General features: G+C 43.5%; 2 protein-coding genes and 1 long non-coding RNA gene across 3 annotated transcripts in view; 1 reads left to right on the top strand and 2 right to left on the bottom strand.

Moving 5' to 3' along the window:
* Positions 1-875: 875 nt before the first annotated feature.
* rnf180a (ring finger protein 180a) lies at positions 876-9,010 on the bottom strand. The gene is made up of 4 exons (XM_047341271.1): positions 7,972-9,010; positions 2,945-3,182; positions 1,797-2,024; positions 876-1,313 (listed from the first exon to the last, which is right to left on the bottom strand). The coding sequence occupies exons 1-4, from the start codon at positions 8,872-8,874 to the stop codon at positions 1,108-1,110; spliced, it is 1,575 nt and encodes a 524-aa protein (XP_047197227.1). The 5' UTR covers positions 8,875-9,010; the 3' UTR covers positions 876-1,107.
* A 2,911-nt stretch (positions 9,011-11,921) lies between these two features.
* htr1aa (5-hydroxytryptamine (serotonin) receptor 1A a) lies at positions 11,922-13,880 on the top strand. Its single transcript, XM_035166854.2, has one exon. It carries the CDS (start codon positions 12,233-12,235, stop codon positions 13,511-13,513), a length of 1,281 nt encoding a protein of 426 aa, XP_035022745.2. The 5' UTR covers positions 11,922-12,232; the 3' UTR covers positions 13,514-13,880.
* Positions 13,881-17,055: 3,175 nt separating this feature from the next.
* The window catches only part of LOC118114551, a 47,580-nt gene continuing 47,272 nt past the window's right edge, over positions 17,056-17,363 (bottom strand). Inside the window, exon 3 of the long non-coding RNA XR_004697464.2 lies at positions 17,056-17,220. This is a non-coding gene — a long non-coding RNA (uncharacterized LOC118114551). The remainder of the gene's footprint in view (positions 17,221-17,363) is intronic.

Below are 17,363 nucleotides of genomic sequence, written 5' to 3'. Positions count from 1 at the left end.
GTGTCCTGCACCAGACACACTTTACACGTTACGTCCCAGGCGCCACTTTGGAAGGCAGAGGTCCAACAATGGCCCCAAATTATCCAACTGTCAACAAACCAGACTCCTTCTCCTGACTCATTAGCTCACGACTCTAAACACACTTTTTTAAACAAAAACAGTAAGTGATCATTATATTAAATTTATTTACAAAATGTTTGATAGTACATATTTAAAACAAATGTACAATGGGTGCATAATAAATGTTTTGATATATGTGTATATTTTTAGCTCCTCCTCAGCTATTAATATACACTTTTGATCTATTATTTACAAAAATGAAGATGATTTGCCATTTAAAAATATTCTGTGATGTGATGTACGCCGATGAACTGAAACACAAAAGTTCATAAAACAACAAAACAAATGGTGCAAATTCACACCAGAGAGCAAAATGTTGGTTTGATTTTGTTTAGTGACTCCAAAAAGTGCTTACTCATGTTATTCCTCTATTTCTTTTTGTTATTTTGAGGTTTAGGTATTAATACTTTTATTTAACATTACAGTAATACCATGGGGATATTCACCAGAGGCACTCTTACATTCTGAGTTTTAATAAAAGCACAGTTATACTACTGGAGAAATTAGTTATAATTATAACTACCATATAATTCCATTCAAATTTAAATGTCTAGAAATTAATATGTCACTAAAAGTATCGTCCACTTGGCCGTGCTGCTAATTAAGAAAAGCTTTATTTGAGTGTAAAGTAAAACACTGCAACTAAGAGGCTGTGATATTAACTTGCATCCACAGTCTACAGGGACGGGACATGTTGTGCAACCCACATTACATGAGCATCATGTGGAGACGGAGAACAGAGAACATTCCCAAACAGCCGCTACACCATTTCCCCATTTCAATCATTTATTAATGAGCGACAACAAGCTGGTACACTGTTGTTTTCCCTCCACCACTCCATCCCACCTGCTGGAAATCTATACATACACACAGTGTACATATACACATACTGCATATATATATATATCCTTTAACCTTACTTTACCCTCGTCCCGGAGTGTCTTCACTATTCCCTCTCTCTTTCTGATCTCACTGTTTCCAGCAGCGTCAAAAAGAAGGGAAGAAGAGGTAGCAGAGGAAGCAGAATATGAAGAAGCCGATGACCCAGTTGACTGAATAGATGTAGATGATGACCATGTCCATGTCAAAGCGCCAGCCTCCAGAGTCGTCCTCAAAGTCCAGAGCATCCAGACGATAGCCTCCTCCACGGGAGAACTGGCGTCTGGCGTTGGGACTGGGCTGTCGCTGGAAACCTGGTTTGGGCGACAAATGAGGAAACTCATCCCATGGTTTTCCATCAAAATAACATTCCACCCAAAAACGTGATGAAAAAACACTGTGAAATAGTTACACGTTAATTTTCTCTTTGAATTAATGTAAGTATGTGACAATGGATTCCAATATTGACAAGAAAAGAGTGAAAAAAAAATTGCTGAAAGTCACAGTTGTTGACGCTGAGTATTTGTTATTGATTTTGTAGGAATCAAGAGTTTATGTGATGTTTGGATAATCACCGGACAGTAATTAAAGTTCCTAAAAGTCCATGAAACCCATCTATCTAAAAGAATCTAGTAGGAATATTTACGAGTTGATATATTTACAGTGAGCAATGAGAAATGTTTTGATTATATGCACTTAAAATGTGTGGGTGATTTAAAATGTATAAAATCTCAAGTTACAGTGGCTTATTAATTTTACAACAATAAGTGCCTGTTGATGTTTTGTTGGGTGTGGTCATTCTTTCAGGCCACAGTCTTTTGAACTGATATATAGAAGATTATCTGTAGTTGAACACAGGTAATACAACAGTTTCCGGGGGACAGTATTTAGAAACTTGCCTCCGAAGATACGGAAGAGTTTCCTGCAGCTCGGCAAAGGCCACTTGGCACAACTCGCTTTCTGAAAATTCTGTTTCCTGGAAAGGTATTCCTTTGGGAAGAATGTTCTCGCCGTTTGGTTCAGCTCTGTGAGAAAGACAAAGAGACAAACGTAGGAACATCTCAGTCACGCCTTCTCTTGTTTTCAGGCTGGGGAGATAATGTTTGATTTACTCATTGTATTCAAAACGGAAGAAAAAGAAAAGAAGCAGCAGATGAAGCAGCACTCGACTCCCTCATTTTCTCCTTGTTCTGTCTCAGTGTGACCTTGGCTTGGGTAATCAAAACAAGAATGCAATCTACCATCCTTGTCACCTAATCACCAACAAGAGTCCTCAGTGTGTCTGCAGTTCTCGTAACCGCGGCCACTCTCGTCTTTTTATGGCCACAGCCGAGTCCCTGCCGCTCACTTTCTCCTCCTGCACAAGTCCAGAAGTAGGTCACCGTGAATCACAGAACTTCATTACTCATTCATGGACTTGACCAAATCAGACTCCGTCCCGTGTAATCAGTGTGCAGTGATCGTGAGGTCTCATAAAATATGCATATCTGTGTGCAGCATAAAAGTGCACATAATATAACAGTGTTGTGTTGTCGTGTTAAAACAGTGTATAGCATTCACTTAGTTCATCATAATATGTTTTCCTGAAATAGCGCTTCTCCTTTCTGTCAGAAAGTCAGAGAGCAGAGAATAGAAATGTTCAGTTTGTGTTCGACACCGTCCTCTCAGTGTTACTCATCTGGTCGGAGCTGAACTAAAGGTCTACCGTGCTCCCTGTGGGACGTGTGCAGCTGGGCCCTCTGCTCACATGCAGCTGACACGTCATCAAGCTGCAAATACACATGTAATTATGTGTCTTTTCTAACATTATATTCATCTGAAAGTAATGTTACTGAGTCATGGCGGGATTCGTTTTTTAACATTTTACTGGCAGCTATTATTCGATCCAGAATACTGACTAGAGGCATAAGTAGGAAGAGTAAGTCCTTATTGCCCGTTAGCTCACCCTTCTGGAAGAAGACGTGCGTGATGATGGTTCTGCAGAGGGGGCAGGGGGTGTTGGTGGGACTGTTTTTAGCCAGCGTCCTCAGACAGGGTTCACAGAAGACGTGGTTGCAGGGGTGGCACATGTACGGGCTGAAGTACACGTCCAAACACACAGCGCAGATGTAACCCTCTCTGTCCCCGGCGCTCACGTCCTCCTCGTCCTCACTGCTGCTGCTGGACGGGTTTCCTGTAGAACTCTGGGTGCAGAGGGGAGAAGCATCCATGTTTGTGAACGAATGTCTCCTTGCATGACTGCAGAGCTCCTCCTTAATGCAGATTAATATTTATGTGCATAGATTCACACACGCATGTGTTCACGTGCAAGTAGATGTAGTTCTGATGTCATAATTTTTTCATGTTTTGGATGAGATTCAAATTGGTTAGTTAGTTATTAGTGTCACAATACTGTTTTTAAAAAAGAGATTTGATGAGAATATGAGAATAAGAGCATGACATTTTTAACTGAACCTCTTTTTTAACCTTTTCTCCAACTTCACAATTCCATTCAATTTAAATCCAAGGTTTCATTTTGAGCACAGGATTGTGATAACTTGGACCCTGGGGGCAGATTTAGAAAGCAGGTTTAGTGAAAACGTGAAAAGTGTGTGTTAATCCTGAGATAAGGGAAACTCAGGATTTTCCGGTACAGAAACTAAGAAGACTTTAACTCAGTGTGTGAAACCAACCTGCTCGTTGGCAGGTTTCATCAACAAACCCTGAGTTTCTCTTTTTCCCATCCCCACCTGAAGAGCCTGAAGAAGCTTACAGATATCAAACACACACTGCAGCTCATTCGTAATGGAAGACAATTTAAATCCTGGTTGGACATTAGTTTGTTGGCCATTTACTCTTTTTTACTCACATGACCTCTTTTCTTTTCTGATCAATCATTCATCAACATAAGAAACAAGCATCTCAGCTCAGAATAAAATCTGGTCTGTCTTCTTAAAACTGAGACATTCAGACGACACTGCAGTTCCCCTGCACAGATACATAAACAAACATCGCACTGATGGAACGTCCCTATCCTAGTTCACATATCATATTGGATATTATGGGATATATGTGAGTGAGAGGCCAGCTGGTGCTGTGCTGTAACTCAGGAATCTTTCACTGCTGCTGCCATTTATTTTGCTTAAGATTAATGTGCATTGTCATAATTCATGTTTCTAGCTTCATTGGATTAAAAGGGAAGAGCTGCACTTTATCTACCGATGAGTATGGGAGCTCCATTGATGACCACCAAGCACATACTCATTAAACTGATATTACCTTTCAGAGTTCAGTTTTTGGGCTCAGAGTTTAAAGCTGATCTCTGACACAAGCCCCTGGTGCAATGAGAGATTTAAAAAAGGATCATTTCTACATACAGCGAGCTTCTGAGACATATTACAGAATAACAGAGAACAATCCAGACACAAGGTTTTAAGCGTACATTAACACTACAGGATGTCACTGCACCAGTTGCAAGTAAATCTACGTGAAAATGGACCCTATCAGAGTGTAAATGTCTCTGACACCTGCCTGTACAGCAGAATAATACGTGTGAGATTTCGGGTGTGTCAGGTGTGAGTTAAGTGGAGTGAAGCGCCCATCTTCATTTTCTCACAACTGAACAGCACAAACACAGAGAGAGCAATCTGACCCTGAAGTTCAACCTCCATCCACTTCACAGGAAACAGAAGCAGTATCTCAGGATATTGTTATTATTGAGCAATCTATCGTAGATTTTCAGAGGTCAGGCAAACACAGTTCTGTTAGATAGAAAACATTTTGTTTACACTGCTCATGGGCAATCGCCTCTTATTTTAAAGTAGTTCGCTTTTACTTCATGCAGCACAATTCATCTGGCAGCTCCATCCCCTTAAATCTCTCTCCTCTCTTCAGCATCTTCATCGTGACGTCTCTCCCAAGTGCTCCTACACCTAAATCCACATTCGGCCTCACATTTCCAAATCCCAACCTTAACTCACATGAGAGGATGCATCAGAACTCATTTTAAGAACAGTAGCCGGGTCCCCCAATTCATCCGCAGACCTGTGTCAGCAGACCCCTGGGGAGCAATGTCTGAAGCTCCAGATTTGAGAAAGCCTGGGGGTGCGTATAGAGTAATTACCACTCTCTCACCCAGGGGGAGCTCTAGGGAGTTCCCTGTCACACCAGCCCTGCCTCCCAAGGTGTGTCATTAACACAGGAGAGACTCCAGAGCGTGTGGATCCCAAGTTATAACGGGCGCCGAGGCTCTCCCCTGGTTACATGCACTGTAACATGGCAGCTTTGTCTTGGGGACAATGGTGAATGTGTACATATATAGATAAATATACCTGTTCACCATCATGGAGAAGTATAAATTAATGAATCAAATTAATAAATCAAGAGTAGAATAAAAGAAGTAGACATGGCTGGAGCTTCATGTAGGAGCTACTCTTCCACAAAACTGAATAATTGAAAGTGAATAAACATAAAGGAATCATAATTCTTCCACTGATAAACAACTTACTGCAACTAAAACCACATTTCAGCTTCTCTATAACAGCAATTAGGCCGACAGCGTCTAATAATGCAGCACTAATCGTCTCACACCACACAGGATGCAACCTCTTCCTGTGGGAACATGGATGATAATAACTGCTGCTCTGACCTTTGACCTCCTGCAAAGCGTTGCAGAAAGCACAACAAGACATTTTACTCTGGGCCTTAAACTTGGTTTTCCACAAACCAAGTAGAGAAAAGTAACAGGGAAGCAGTAAAGTTAGGACGGGAGATGAATAGATAAAGTATCTTATTTGTCCAAACTGAAAAGTACATATCTGACATCTGAGCGAGGCTTTGTGCTCGGAGAGTTCGAGTCCATACAAAGCAGAAAAACCTGAATGAGAACAGCTATTGTTGACCTGCCAGCAGCCCTCCTATGAGCTGTAGTGATGCTGGCTGATAGCAGAAGTGCTGTGGTTGGACTGCGCCGCTCCCAGGAGGCGAGAAATGTAACAGAGCAAAGATAACACGATGCAAGTTCAATAAACTTTGATAATGATAAATGAGCAGGCGAGCTCGTTTCAATTTCTCATGAATAAATCAAAGTTTAAATAAATAAACAACTGGAAAAATAGCCCTACTCAGTGATTGTCTGAGAGTTTTGTGGGAAGATCAATACCAGCTTCTTTATATGCATTAAATGTGGAGCTGCATGGGGCGATGGGGCACGATTAGCTTAGCTTAGCATAAAGACTGGCAGCAGAGGCAAGGAGCTAGCCTGGCTTTTTCTTTTTTAAGTTCAAATACATGCTACCAGCGACACTGACAAACCCTGTGTTGATTCAACCACAAATTACATTTCTGCTTGTGTACACATGAAAAAACAAGACACTAATCTTGAGTTTCTTACATTTGACCCTTAATTTACACCACAAAGTTTTTTTAGTTTTTACCTCTGTCATTGGTTTGTCTTGTCTGTCGGTGCCAATCCAAAGACAAATGGGCCAATCCGGGAATTTGTTGATAACTTTCTCTAACATTGTGAGAAAGGGTGGGTTTTTTTATACTTTCAGTGATTTCCCAGGGAATAATGCATGAATCAGGCAGACTGATATTCAGGAGAGTGCAATTTGGTGTGGATCCTAATAAAAATCCAGATCTAGCAGATTTAAATGTGGTCAGGGGGGTAATGTGGGTTCAGTACTGAATCAACAGCTAATACAGTCTGTCCTCAATAGTTAGAACTAGTCAAACTATGACAGAACAAACAACAGAATAGGTGCAGGGCTCAGTGGAGTTATACACTCTACTGAAAACACATTATAGTTTACGTGTGAGATAAATGTTGGGTAAGTTTGGGCAGATTTAAAAATAGATGCATTTTCCTCAGGGTGGATTCATCGTGAAACAACTGACACGATTCTATCTGTTAGAATACGTGACATGTGTATAACCACATCACGGCTGAACGTCAACACACCACCTCCAATGAGCCAAAGATCTCAGCTTAAAACAATGATATCAGCAGGAGGGACGCAGAATTAAGAAATGGATATTCTCAGTATCAAAGCAGCAAATTCTGTTCAGCCGTCTGTGATACGGCAGTTAGAATAAATTCAACCCGCCGACACGACTGCAGATCTGCGGCAGCCAATCAAAACAGAGTCTGCTCTTTTGTCTGCCCGGTTTTGAAGGGCTCTCTGCCCAAGCCTCATCGTGCAACTAATTCAGATGTGACCCCACTTTAAACCACACAGACAATGGCTGTTGAGATGAGCCTGGTGCTGATAGGGCCGTTGAGAGTCAGACACACACACACGCACACAGATATAAATGTGTCCAGTAGCTACACTCTATCCAGTAAAGTGTAAATACAGTGAGAAAGTAGTAGAAGTAGATTTTTGTACTTTTTGTTATGTACCACGCACACACACGCACACAGACAAGCAGCTTTTACTTTCTTTTCTGCATTAGCCTTCCATCCTAAAATGCAAACAGACCTTTAAGTGGATGAGTTAGGTAATTTCAGTGCTGAGGTGGTCGACTATATAAATCTCACAGCGTCACTTGAAATACTTCACTTTGCTGTGTCCACTTGTTCCCTAAAGTCAACAACCAAATCAAAGACCCACTGCATGTGGTGTTTTTCTTCTTCTGTGTGAACTCTGGTGCTGATAAAGGCTGCACATGAAAAGAAGAACCTTTGATTTGATGAATGTTAATCGTTTGTCATTCTGCAGTAGATGTTTGACCCTTCATCTCACAGGTTTTCAGTGGCCACGTGAAAAAATCACATAGGATTTGCTTTGATTATTGTATCAATTGAGAAATGGGAGAAAAAAATAATTATTCAGTCATTTAATCACCTCTTCTGTAGTTCTTGACTGGCAAAATATTTGGTAAACGAACACTTCAGCAGCCAGTCGTAATAAGAAGGCTGTTAATTGCGTCATTCACCTGTCTGCTCTCCAGTTGACTCTGTCTCCACCTCTCCCTCCTCCTTTGCCTCCTCCTCAGACACTTAATCCTGTTTTTCTCTCTTTTAATCATCCTCCTCTCTCCAAACGGAACACAGGGCGGCAGCACTGCCGGGGTCACGGCCTGACTCATCACATCCATCACGCCGCTGCCTTCTTCCTCGCCATATTCCACCTCCTCCTCCTCCTCCTCTTCTTCACCCTCCTCCTCTTCTCCCAACTCTGTGCTACGACGGCTTTGCGATGATCTCCCAGTTGCTGCCCCCGTTCCGACCTCCACCCAGAAAGGATCTGGCTCCCTGGATGAACTAAGCGGGTGGCGGCGCGAGGCTCCTGCAGGTCGCCTCTGAGGAGACAGAGGTGTGGTTCTGGATTGGATGGGAGGGTGAGGGAGAGAAGAAGACCCGGCTCTCATTGTGGGCCGAGGAGATTGGGCATTTAAATTGATGGGGGTGGTCTGGGAGCAGGCAATACTGAGAGGTCTGAGACATGTGTGTCCTCTCTGGAAGTTGTGTGATCCTTCTCTCGCTTCCACAGAATTACAGCTGGATGAACTTCCAGTGCTTCCTGTTCCTCCATCTCCATGTGTCTCAGTTCTCTCAGTCTTCCTCTGCCTTTGTTTTCCTCTGTCCCTTCCTTCTACGTGTCCAACACAGTGTCTCTCCTCCTCAGTTTCTTGGTTGTCCTCTCTCCATCGTCCTCTGCCGTCCTCTCTGCAGGTCTTTCTGTGTGATTTCCTCCCCGGCAGGGCAGGTCTCATCAGATGCTCCCCACTGCTCGACCTCCCCTCTCCTGCTGGATCTGCACTCCTCAGACAAGGTCTCACTGTCTTTAAACATGAGGTGTACGTTTCTCTTTCTTCACTGGCATCCTCAGTTCCTTGACTTCCAACTCTGCTTGATCCATTCACACCAGAGGCCCCCGCATGGCAGCTCATGACGTTGCCCTTGCAGCCCCCTCAGGCACCAGCAGAGCGTGTCTGATGTGACTTCAACCAGCTAGCATGGTCTTTCCCCTGCCATCCTTCCTTCAGTCTTGTTTCTGCCTCCAACTTCTTCTGGATGTATAGAGTGCAGCTCTTTTTTTCTGAGTTAGACGGACTGTTCCAGTGCAGAGGAGGTGCACGGTGAAGCCCTCTGGCCTGGTCCGTCCTGGCCCCGTTAGCCCCCTGGGACATTCCACACTGTTGACAAAGACAAAGTCCCTCTGGTGAGCCACATTACAATAGTTGCACAGTTCCCGGCCTCACTATTGTCCTGTGTGACCTATAGAAAACACATCTCTATGCAACCACTGAACACACAAAATAAGATGAAAAAGCCAGAGCCACCTTTTTTTTATCACATCCATACCCTGGTGTCAGCTTTTTTCATTCTGCACTTGATAAACAGAGCACAGGGAGAGTGTGTATATGTGTGTGGGTGTGTTTGTGTGTGTGTGTAGTTGTCGTATAAATATAATAATTTTTCCTTCATTTGATGTCCGTGTTTTGTTTCTGGCTCGTCTTTGTCAGACTTGCACATAAGAAACTTCTAGACAAGGAGAAACTGAATTAGATGAAAAATGTCAGTCGAACCTGTTCAATCGCTCTTTTTTTCCCCAACAGGCTGCGTTATTGTCTCTAAATATAGGATCTAAGGGTTGAGAACAAAAGATTCTTTATCAGAAGAAGAAAACTAACGTTGAGGGGAAAAGTGTGAAATCAAAGCTTTATTTAGGGTTAGTTTATATTAGGCTATGTTTCTAAATCCTCTAATTCATGTGACCGACTAAAATATTTAAGGTACTGCTATTAATATTGAGTATATTTGTTTTATTCTTTGGTGTTCTCCAGTCTAAAATTCTGATTATTCCAATGTTTAATTGTTCAGCCTCATTTACATATTCATTATGTACACATACCTAGAAAATTTTCAAAGTGATCACATGATCACCCCTGTGGGTACAGTCCTACGGGACAGAGTAATGTAAGGTAGTACTTCTCATTTTGCATTGTGACATTTCAAATTCTCTCGCAAACGGACGTTTCACAAATGAAAACTGAAAACCAGTCGTCACGCGGTGATCTGGAGCTTTTGGGGACATCAGGAAACTGGAGCTCTTGGACAGAGACCCTACTTAACCCATGTGGAGATCCGGCTTTCACCAGCAGTGGTACTAAGATGAAAATACAAGTCATGCAAGTAGTTATAACAATGAACTACTCTCCCCTCTCTCACCCAATAACAAGTGATAAGTATTAAAATTAAACATAAAAATATCACTCACGTACTTTGTTTCTGGACAGGGATCTGCTGTCCCTTTCCCCTCCCCTTTTCTGTCTTTCTCCTCTAACGAGTGCCAAAAGACATACTTATAAAAACCTTCAGTATGTTTTGTCATCAAGTAAGATGCCATAAAACCTTATGAGACATTATGGATTAATTAAGTGACAAATAGAGACTAGAAAATATATAAACATTATGAAAACTAATTACGAAAGATCCCTTAAAAGCCTCTGTCCAGAAATATAATTAGCAGCTTGAAGTCCAAGGTTTAGGGGACCCTCCGCCAAAGGCTCTTTAGTCCTCAACCTGAGATTTGGGTCAACCACTAAAGCTTCATCAGAGGATCTGAGGGGCAGTTTGCAAACGAGAAATTACACCACACAATATATATATTTTTGTGTATAGTGGTGTTCAATCCTACTATTACAATCATTACCTCGAACCAGGCTAATCCAGTCATGCAGACAGCAAACGTTACTGCCCTGCAAACAAACACACTGTGACAAGCATTAATGTTTCAGCTTTTTGTTTTCACAATTCTCCATTTTAAATCCCCCTTTTAATTTCACGTTCCCCTTTAAATTCTGAATTAAATTGTTCTCCTTCAGATAACAGAGCTCCCCACCCCCTAAGAAGTGGCTCAAAAGGTCAGCGGTTCGATCCCGAGCTCCTCGACTCTGCACGTTGAGTTGTCCTTGCGCAAAACACAAAACCTAAAATTGCCTCTGATGGGTATCCTGGCAGTGTATGAATGGGATGTATAATAGAGAGCCACTATATATAGCAGCGCTGTATGAATGTGCATGTGGATGGGGGATTTTCACTCAGTGTAAAGTGCTTTGAGTGGAAGTTTACTATCATATAAAATACAATCCATTCCATCCGTCCCTCTGAAGGCACACCTGTATTTCCTCACTGGTTTTATTTCTCACTGCTCACAATATAATACGCGGCAATAGCAATTATTGTTTTCAAGGGATTCCCCCCGCTCTCTCTCTCTCTCACTCACTCACACACACACTCTCAGCTTCTCTCCCACTCTTCTATCATCCCACCATTCCCCCTCAGCCGCAGCCCAGCCCCCTCCCGGTCGCCTCACCCTTCCCACAGTATCTCACTTCAGTGTGAACCCGCAGTAGTGAGATCAGAAGTCATGATTTGGTGCAGTACCTGCTGTGGACGGCAGATGGCAGCAGCTTTCCTCTCTGTACTGAGATGGCGCTGTCCCTGGTCCTGAAACCAGCTTTCACTCTCAACACTGTTTTACGCATTTTACCTTTCTCCCAGTTTCCCGGTTACAAATACAGATGTTTGCGCACCAACACTCTTGAGTTCCCCTTTGAGCTCCTTTACCAATTGAAAAACATCTGTTTCACATCAAGTTGAATTCAACGAGGAGTTCATTTGAAGTGATGGAATATCAAGATATTACCACTTGAAGTAGCCCCCCCCTCCCAACATATGTGCCTTGTTCTTTCCTATCTTGTTACTAAATAAGTTTATAAGTGTTAGTCCTGGCTGACACCCACCCTTTAAAAAGCCATCCACGAAATGCTATAGCTATAAGTGAGTCCAAAGAAAAAGGAGAGAGAGGAGAGCTCGGCTTCCTCCTCGGCTGTCTGCGGTGAAAAACTGAGCAACAAGCGGGGCACACGCACAAAACTCCAGGGCGACCTCCTCGGGGTCTGACGTACCCAGAGCTGCTGCTATAAATGAATTCACGCCGCCACTAAGCTCAGATGATTCGCAGTAACAGTGAGCGCAAACCGGCTGTCAACACTCACGGGCTCCAACACACACGCACACAACCCCCCATCACACACACTCACAAACACGCCTGCGTCATGCGTCCTGAGAGCGACGGCACGAACTCGGTAACTCCGATGGACCCCGGTAAAAGAGAGAGCAGCAGCAGCAGTTTGAGGGGCTGACTGACTGTGCCCGGCACATCTGTCCAGCTGCGTGTCCCCCCCTCCCCCCCACACACACACTGCTCTGGGAAAGTTGCGCTCCGAGTGTGGTCGCACTATGGATTTTATAACAACAAGCAGCAACGGGAGCAACGCGACCGGCGGGTACCCTCACGGGATGGACGTGGTTGCGGACTGGGACCGGGGTGAGAATGGCACCGGGTTTGGGTCTCTGCCTGACCTGAAGCTGAGTTACCAGATTATCACCTCCCTGCTCCTGGGGTCCCTCATCCTCTGCTCCATATTTGGCAATGCGTGCGTCGTGGCAGCCATCTACCTGGAGAGATCGCTCCAGAATGTGGCCAACTATCTGATCGGGTCCCTGGCTGTGACAGACCTAATGGTATCGGTTCTGGTTCTGCCTATGGCGGCCCTCTATCAGGTTTTGAACAAATGGACATTGGGACAGGATATCTGTGATTTATTCATCTCATTGGATGTACTGTGCTGCACATCATCCATCCTGCATCTGTGCGCAATTGCCTTGGACAGGTTCTGGGCCATAACTGACCCTATTGACTATGTAAACAAACGGACACCGAGGCGAGCTGCGCTCTTGATTAGTGTGACTTGGTTAGTTGGTTTCTCCATCTCTATTCCGCCTATGTTAGGCTGGAGAAGTGCCGAAGACAGAGCAAACCCTGACGCCTGCATCATCAGCCAGGACCCGGGCTACACCATCTATTCCACGTTCGGGGCTTTTTACATCCCCCTTATCCTCATGTTGGTCCTGTACGGGAGAATTTTCAAAGCTGCCCGGTTTCGGATTCGAAAGACTGTCAAAAAACCCGAGAAAGCTAAAGGGCCAGACAAGTGCTTAACCGTGTCCCCGATGATCTTCCACAAGAGAACCAACGGGGAGGCCGGGGGAAAGGGCTGGAAGCGCGGCGACGAGTCCAAAACCAGCTCTCCGTGCGTCAACGGCGCAGTGAAGCACGGGGAGGAGGGCGAGTCACTGGAGATCATAGAAGTTCTGAGCAACTCCAAGACGCACCTGCCTCTGCCCAACACCCCGCAGTCCTCGCAGGGCTACGAGCACATGAATGAGAAGAACTCGGGGGCGAAGAGGAAGATCGCGCTGGCCCGGGAGCGCAAGACGGTGAAGACCCTGGGGATCATCATGGGGACGTTCATCTTCTGCTGGCTGCCCTTCTTCATCGTGGCGCTGGTGCTACCTTTCTGCGCAGAGAGCTGCTACATGCCCGAGTGGCTGGGCGCAGTCATTAACTGGCTGGGCTACTCGAACTCTCTCCTCAACCCCATCATATATGCCTACTTCAACAAAGACTTCCAAAATGCTTTCAAGAAGATTATCAAATGTAAATTCCACAGACCGTGACCCCACGTGTTCACTGGCACGCGCAGTGATGGAGCGGACTGTGTGGAACTGCAAAAAAAACAACATCCAGACTTTTCATTCAGGGACAGTCTCTTATCGGTGTGTGTGTGTGTTTGAGGTCAGCTGATGAAATGAGACAAGACAGGAACTCTCGCTCTTAATGTACAAGCTCATGTTTATTCAGTGTTTGTAGCTACAGTATTTAGCCTTTACGCGGCGGCAGCCATCGTTGTAATGCCATGCAAGACGTGTCATGTGCCGAATTCCATGCATTTTTACCATGAGACAAGCAGGATTTCCGTCCTACACCATGAGCTCTGTAGCACCGAAAACAATAAAAGCAGTCAAAGTTTGTCCTTAAGATCAACACGAGTCAGTTTCTTATTCAGAGAAAAGAAAGTAAATGAGCCCAGAGAAGATGACACAGGGCCCCTTATATGAAAAATCACAGTTTCACTTGGTCTTCACCATCATACATCTTCATCTGCTGTGATTACATGGAGTGAACCATTTACTGTGTTGTTGAGGAAGCAAAGCAACGAACAACTTATCAATTTGCAGTGACAGGCCGCACTGATGATGATGGGAGGGGGTGAGCAGGTTATCAGTGCATGGTGTGTTTGAGGTCTCCACTGTAGATCCATCAAACCACACTCAAAGTCGAAAGCAAGTGGAGAGGGTCACTTCTTTTTCCTGAAAATGGAGGCTGATGTTACATTTATGATATATGATCACAGTTCCCCCCCCCCCCTCTCTGTTTTCTTCTGCTCCATGTGTGTGCGTGAGAAAGAAACAAACACTGTGAAAGAAGGATTGCTCAACAGAAAACTCAAGGGAGAAAAATCACATCTTTTATTGTTTGTACTGTACAGTACATCCTCCAAACAGGTTTATTAAGCATTGTGTTTCAGTGGACAGCTTGTCACACCATCAACATGAAGAAAAATCAGAGCGATATAGTGCACAGACTCTAAATCACATATAACAGACAAGAGATGCAGGAAACCTCCTCTTTGCATAACCACCTCTCTTCTGTCAACAAATCCAACTCACAAATCCACTTAGATGAAACGATAAAGACTGTCAGAGAACGAAAGGGGGGAGAAGGAGAGGAAAACAACTACCACGAAGAAGCCCCGGTGAGGCCTGCGCCTGCCACACAAGATGGGTGGCTATTTGGCCCGTTGTCACGGCAACACATCAGGTTCCAGAGGCACAGTGGGTCAGTCAGAGCGTCGGGCAGGCAGGTGCTTGGCTGAGCTCGGACAGAAAATGGGAGACGCAGCATGACACTGTAGAGACGTCACCTGTGGAATGCAAACGTGTTGGGTTTGCATCACCGCACTGATGATGCAGCGTCTCTGAGGGTAGAGAGGGATAGAAGTAGACACCTAAACAGGAAATAATTCAATGGATGAATCAATTGATCATCATTGAAATGTGATTGATAAAATAGATTAATATCGTGAAACACCTACCATAAATTCCATATTGATCCGGAGGTCTCAGTACTATCTATTTATGCTAGAACTGAAATTGTTGAGTTAAATAATTAATAGTTGATCGACAGAAAAACATTTCAGATTATTTTGGTCATCAATTAAACATTCTCTCCTCTGAGCTTCTCCAGTGTGAGGAGTTCATGCTTTTCTCAATATGATAGTACACTAAAAATGACTCAACATCCCTTTTCACTATGTTCTGACAAAATAAGACAAACCCTTGCATTTCATAATATGCTCTTGTAATAAGCCAGTGACAAAGTACATAGTTTTCTTTCCGAACATTAATGATAAACCAGATAAGAGCTGCATATAAAACTACAACCGGAATAGATTTTTTAAAGCTTGAAAAAAAACTCAGTCATAAAAAGTTTGAAATTGTGCCTGGAGAAAATTGAGCCGGAGGGAGGAAGTCATAAAAACTGCCACTTCTCCCCGCCGCGGGGTTTCTTCTTCCATCCGATCACTTCTGCTCTGTGCAGCGTTATCATGACATCAAATGCACTCAAAATGCTTCTGGGAAAATTAATCTAGTACCTGTGACCTGCAGGTCAAGTTCTGGGTTTATGACGGCCTCAATAAGGATCATAGATAATGTGATGTGCAGCAGCAGAGAGGGGTGGAGTATATATCTCCTTTGTGAGTGATACTGCATGTTAACACCATTACCATCATTACATTTTTGATCATGATATGGGATTACGGATGACCTGTTTTAAACCATGTTGTAATATCAAATGTTTGGATTGTGGGGCTGCATTAATCCCACCTACTCTGGGAACGTAATATAGGTAGGTGCATGGGTGAGCTGTGATGACGCAGGAGCTTTTCCTTCCACCCAGCAACAGAAGAGGAGAGGATTATATAAAATATTTCCACTAACGGGGGGATTACTGGGTTTACTACATGTGTTCCACTGCCTTCTGGCCTAAAACAACGGGGGAAACTGCATCGGATGCTGCCTCCATACAGTAGATTGATTCTGGTCCTATAGAAAGGATGAACAGTAATGTAAAGAGCAGTCCAGTACAAACGCAGAGCTCTTGTTTTCATACATTTTTCAACACTGGAAAGTGGTGTCAGCCTCCACGCTGTACCCCTTACCAGATATTAAACATTTATAGATTTTGCATAGAAAAGCAAGAAAAGAAAAAAATTGGGTGTTACTCCGAAGGCAACCCTGTTAATTTTAAAGTGACATTTGTAATTTTCTTTCACTGTGATTGATTCAACCGATCAATATCACAACAACAGCTGCCACCTGAAAATGAAGCACTGTGACTTTTACTTTTAGGTTACTGCTTTAAAAAGCTGCAGAAATCACAGGCATGATGAAGTACATGTACTACTTATTATCAATTACTTTATTAACATATAAAGTTACATGATCAGACCTTTTGTGATGAGAAAGTAAAAGACTTTTAAACTAACCAAAGGATCATTATTAATAGATCTTAGGAGGTGATTTGATAATCTGTTCTGATTGTTCCACTTTGAAAACAGATATTCTTCACTGAGCAGGAAGAAACTCAGCAAATCTGAAGGCAAATACCATTGACACCAGACTGACAAGGAGTTAGTACAGAGTTTATATGGATGTAAAAACATATATATAATCATTTTAAAAATCAACATCGCTAATCAAAATGGACCGAGGGCCAGTGGACTAACTCAAGCCTGTCAGAGTGATGGGTCTCAAAGGGAAAGCTCAAAATAAACCCAGAAATTCAGGCTGGGATCAAAGGATGGTGATATTCTCATAAATGATGAACACATCTAAAAATATTTGCTTCATAAGGACGTCCCTCTGACATCGATGATAAAAACCGGCTGAGATAATTTTTTATCCCCGGTCTAAAAGTAAAACCACTGTAGGTGATAAATAAATAACAGTAGGATAAACTGTTAAGGTGGCAGCTGAATGTCTGGGGGTGTATCTGTATCTGTATCTAACACCATTTAAGTGACAATACAGATTTACTATTCCGTTAAAAGCACACACAGGCATGACATGAGGGCGCCAACATCAAGCAACCCCCACTAGAATAAAGTGCGACTGACTCATGATTGCTCAAGTGTGTGTATCCGCAGGACCTCGATACCTCGGCTCCATCCCCTGGTCGCTACTGACCAGACTCTGGCTCCAAATCCCGTCATCAGTGCAGGACGTTAGCCTTCAAATCAGGGGATAGTTTGGCTTCATTTCTGGATAGTGGGAGGAAGAAGAGAGGCGTCATTTATCTCTATATACAGTCAATGAGCCAGTCATATAATTTAAGCGGTTTTAAGAAACTTGTCATTGCTGCAAACCAACATAATCAGACATTTTCTGCTCAGGCCTCAAGCAA

The sequence above is a fragment of the Hippoglossus stenolepis genome, chromosome 9 (assembly GCF_022539355.2).
Source record: "Hippoglossus stenolepis isolate QCI-W04-F060 chromosome 9, HSTE1.2, whole genome shotgun sequence".
NCBI classification, from domain to species: Eukaryota; Metazoa; Chordata; class Actinopteri; order Pleuronectiformes; family Pleuronectidae; genus Hippoglossus; species Hippoglossus stenolepis.
This window is presented reverse-complemented; position numbering and strand designations above follow the sequence as displayed.

Bases quoted from the DNA above. Each gene is read 5' to 3' on its own strand.
- htr1aa (XM_035166854.2), top strand. From the start codon at position 12,233: ATGGATTTTATAACAACAAGCAGCAACGGGAGCAACGCGACCGGCGGG.
- rnf180a (XM_047341271.1), bottom strand. From the start codon at position 8,874: ATGAGCTGCCATGCGGGGGCCTCTGGTGTGAATGGATCAAGCAGAGTT. The intron at 2,025-2,944 runs GTGAGCTAACGG...TCTTTCTCACAG, and splicing joins GCACGTCTTCTTCCAGAAGG to AGCTGAACCAAACGGCGAGA. The intron at 1,314-1,796 runs GACCACACCCAA...CGCCCAAACCAG, and splicing joins AGACTGTGGCCTGAAAGAAT to GTTTCCAGCGACAGCCCAGT.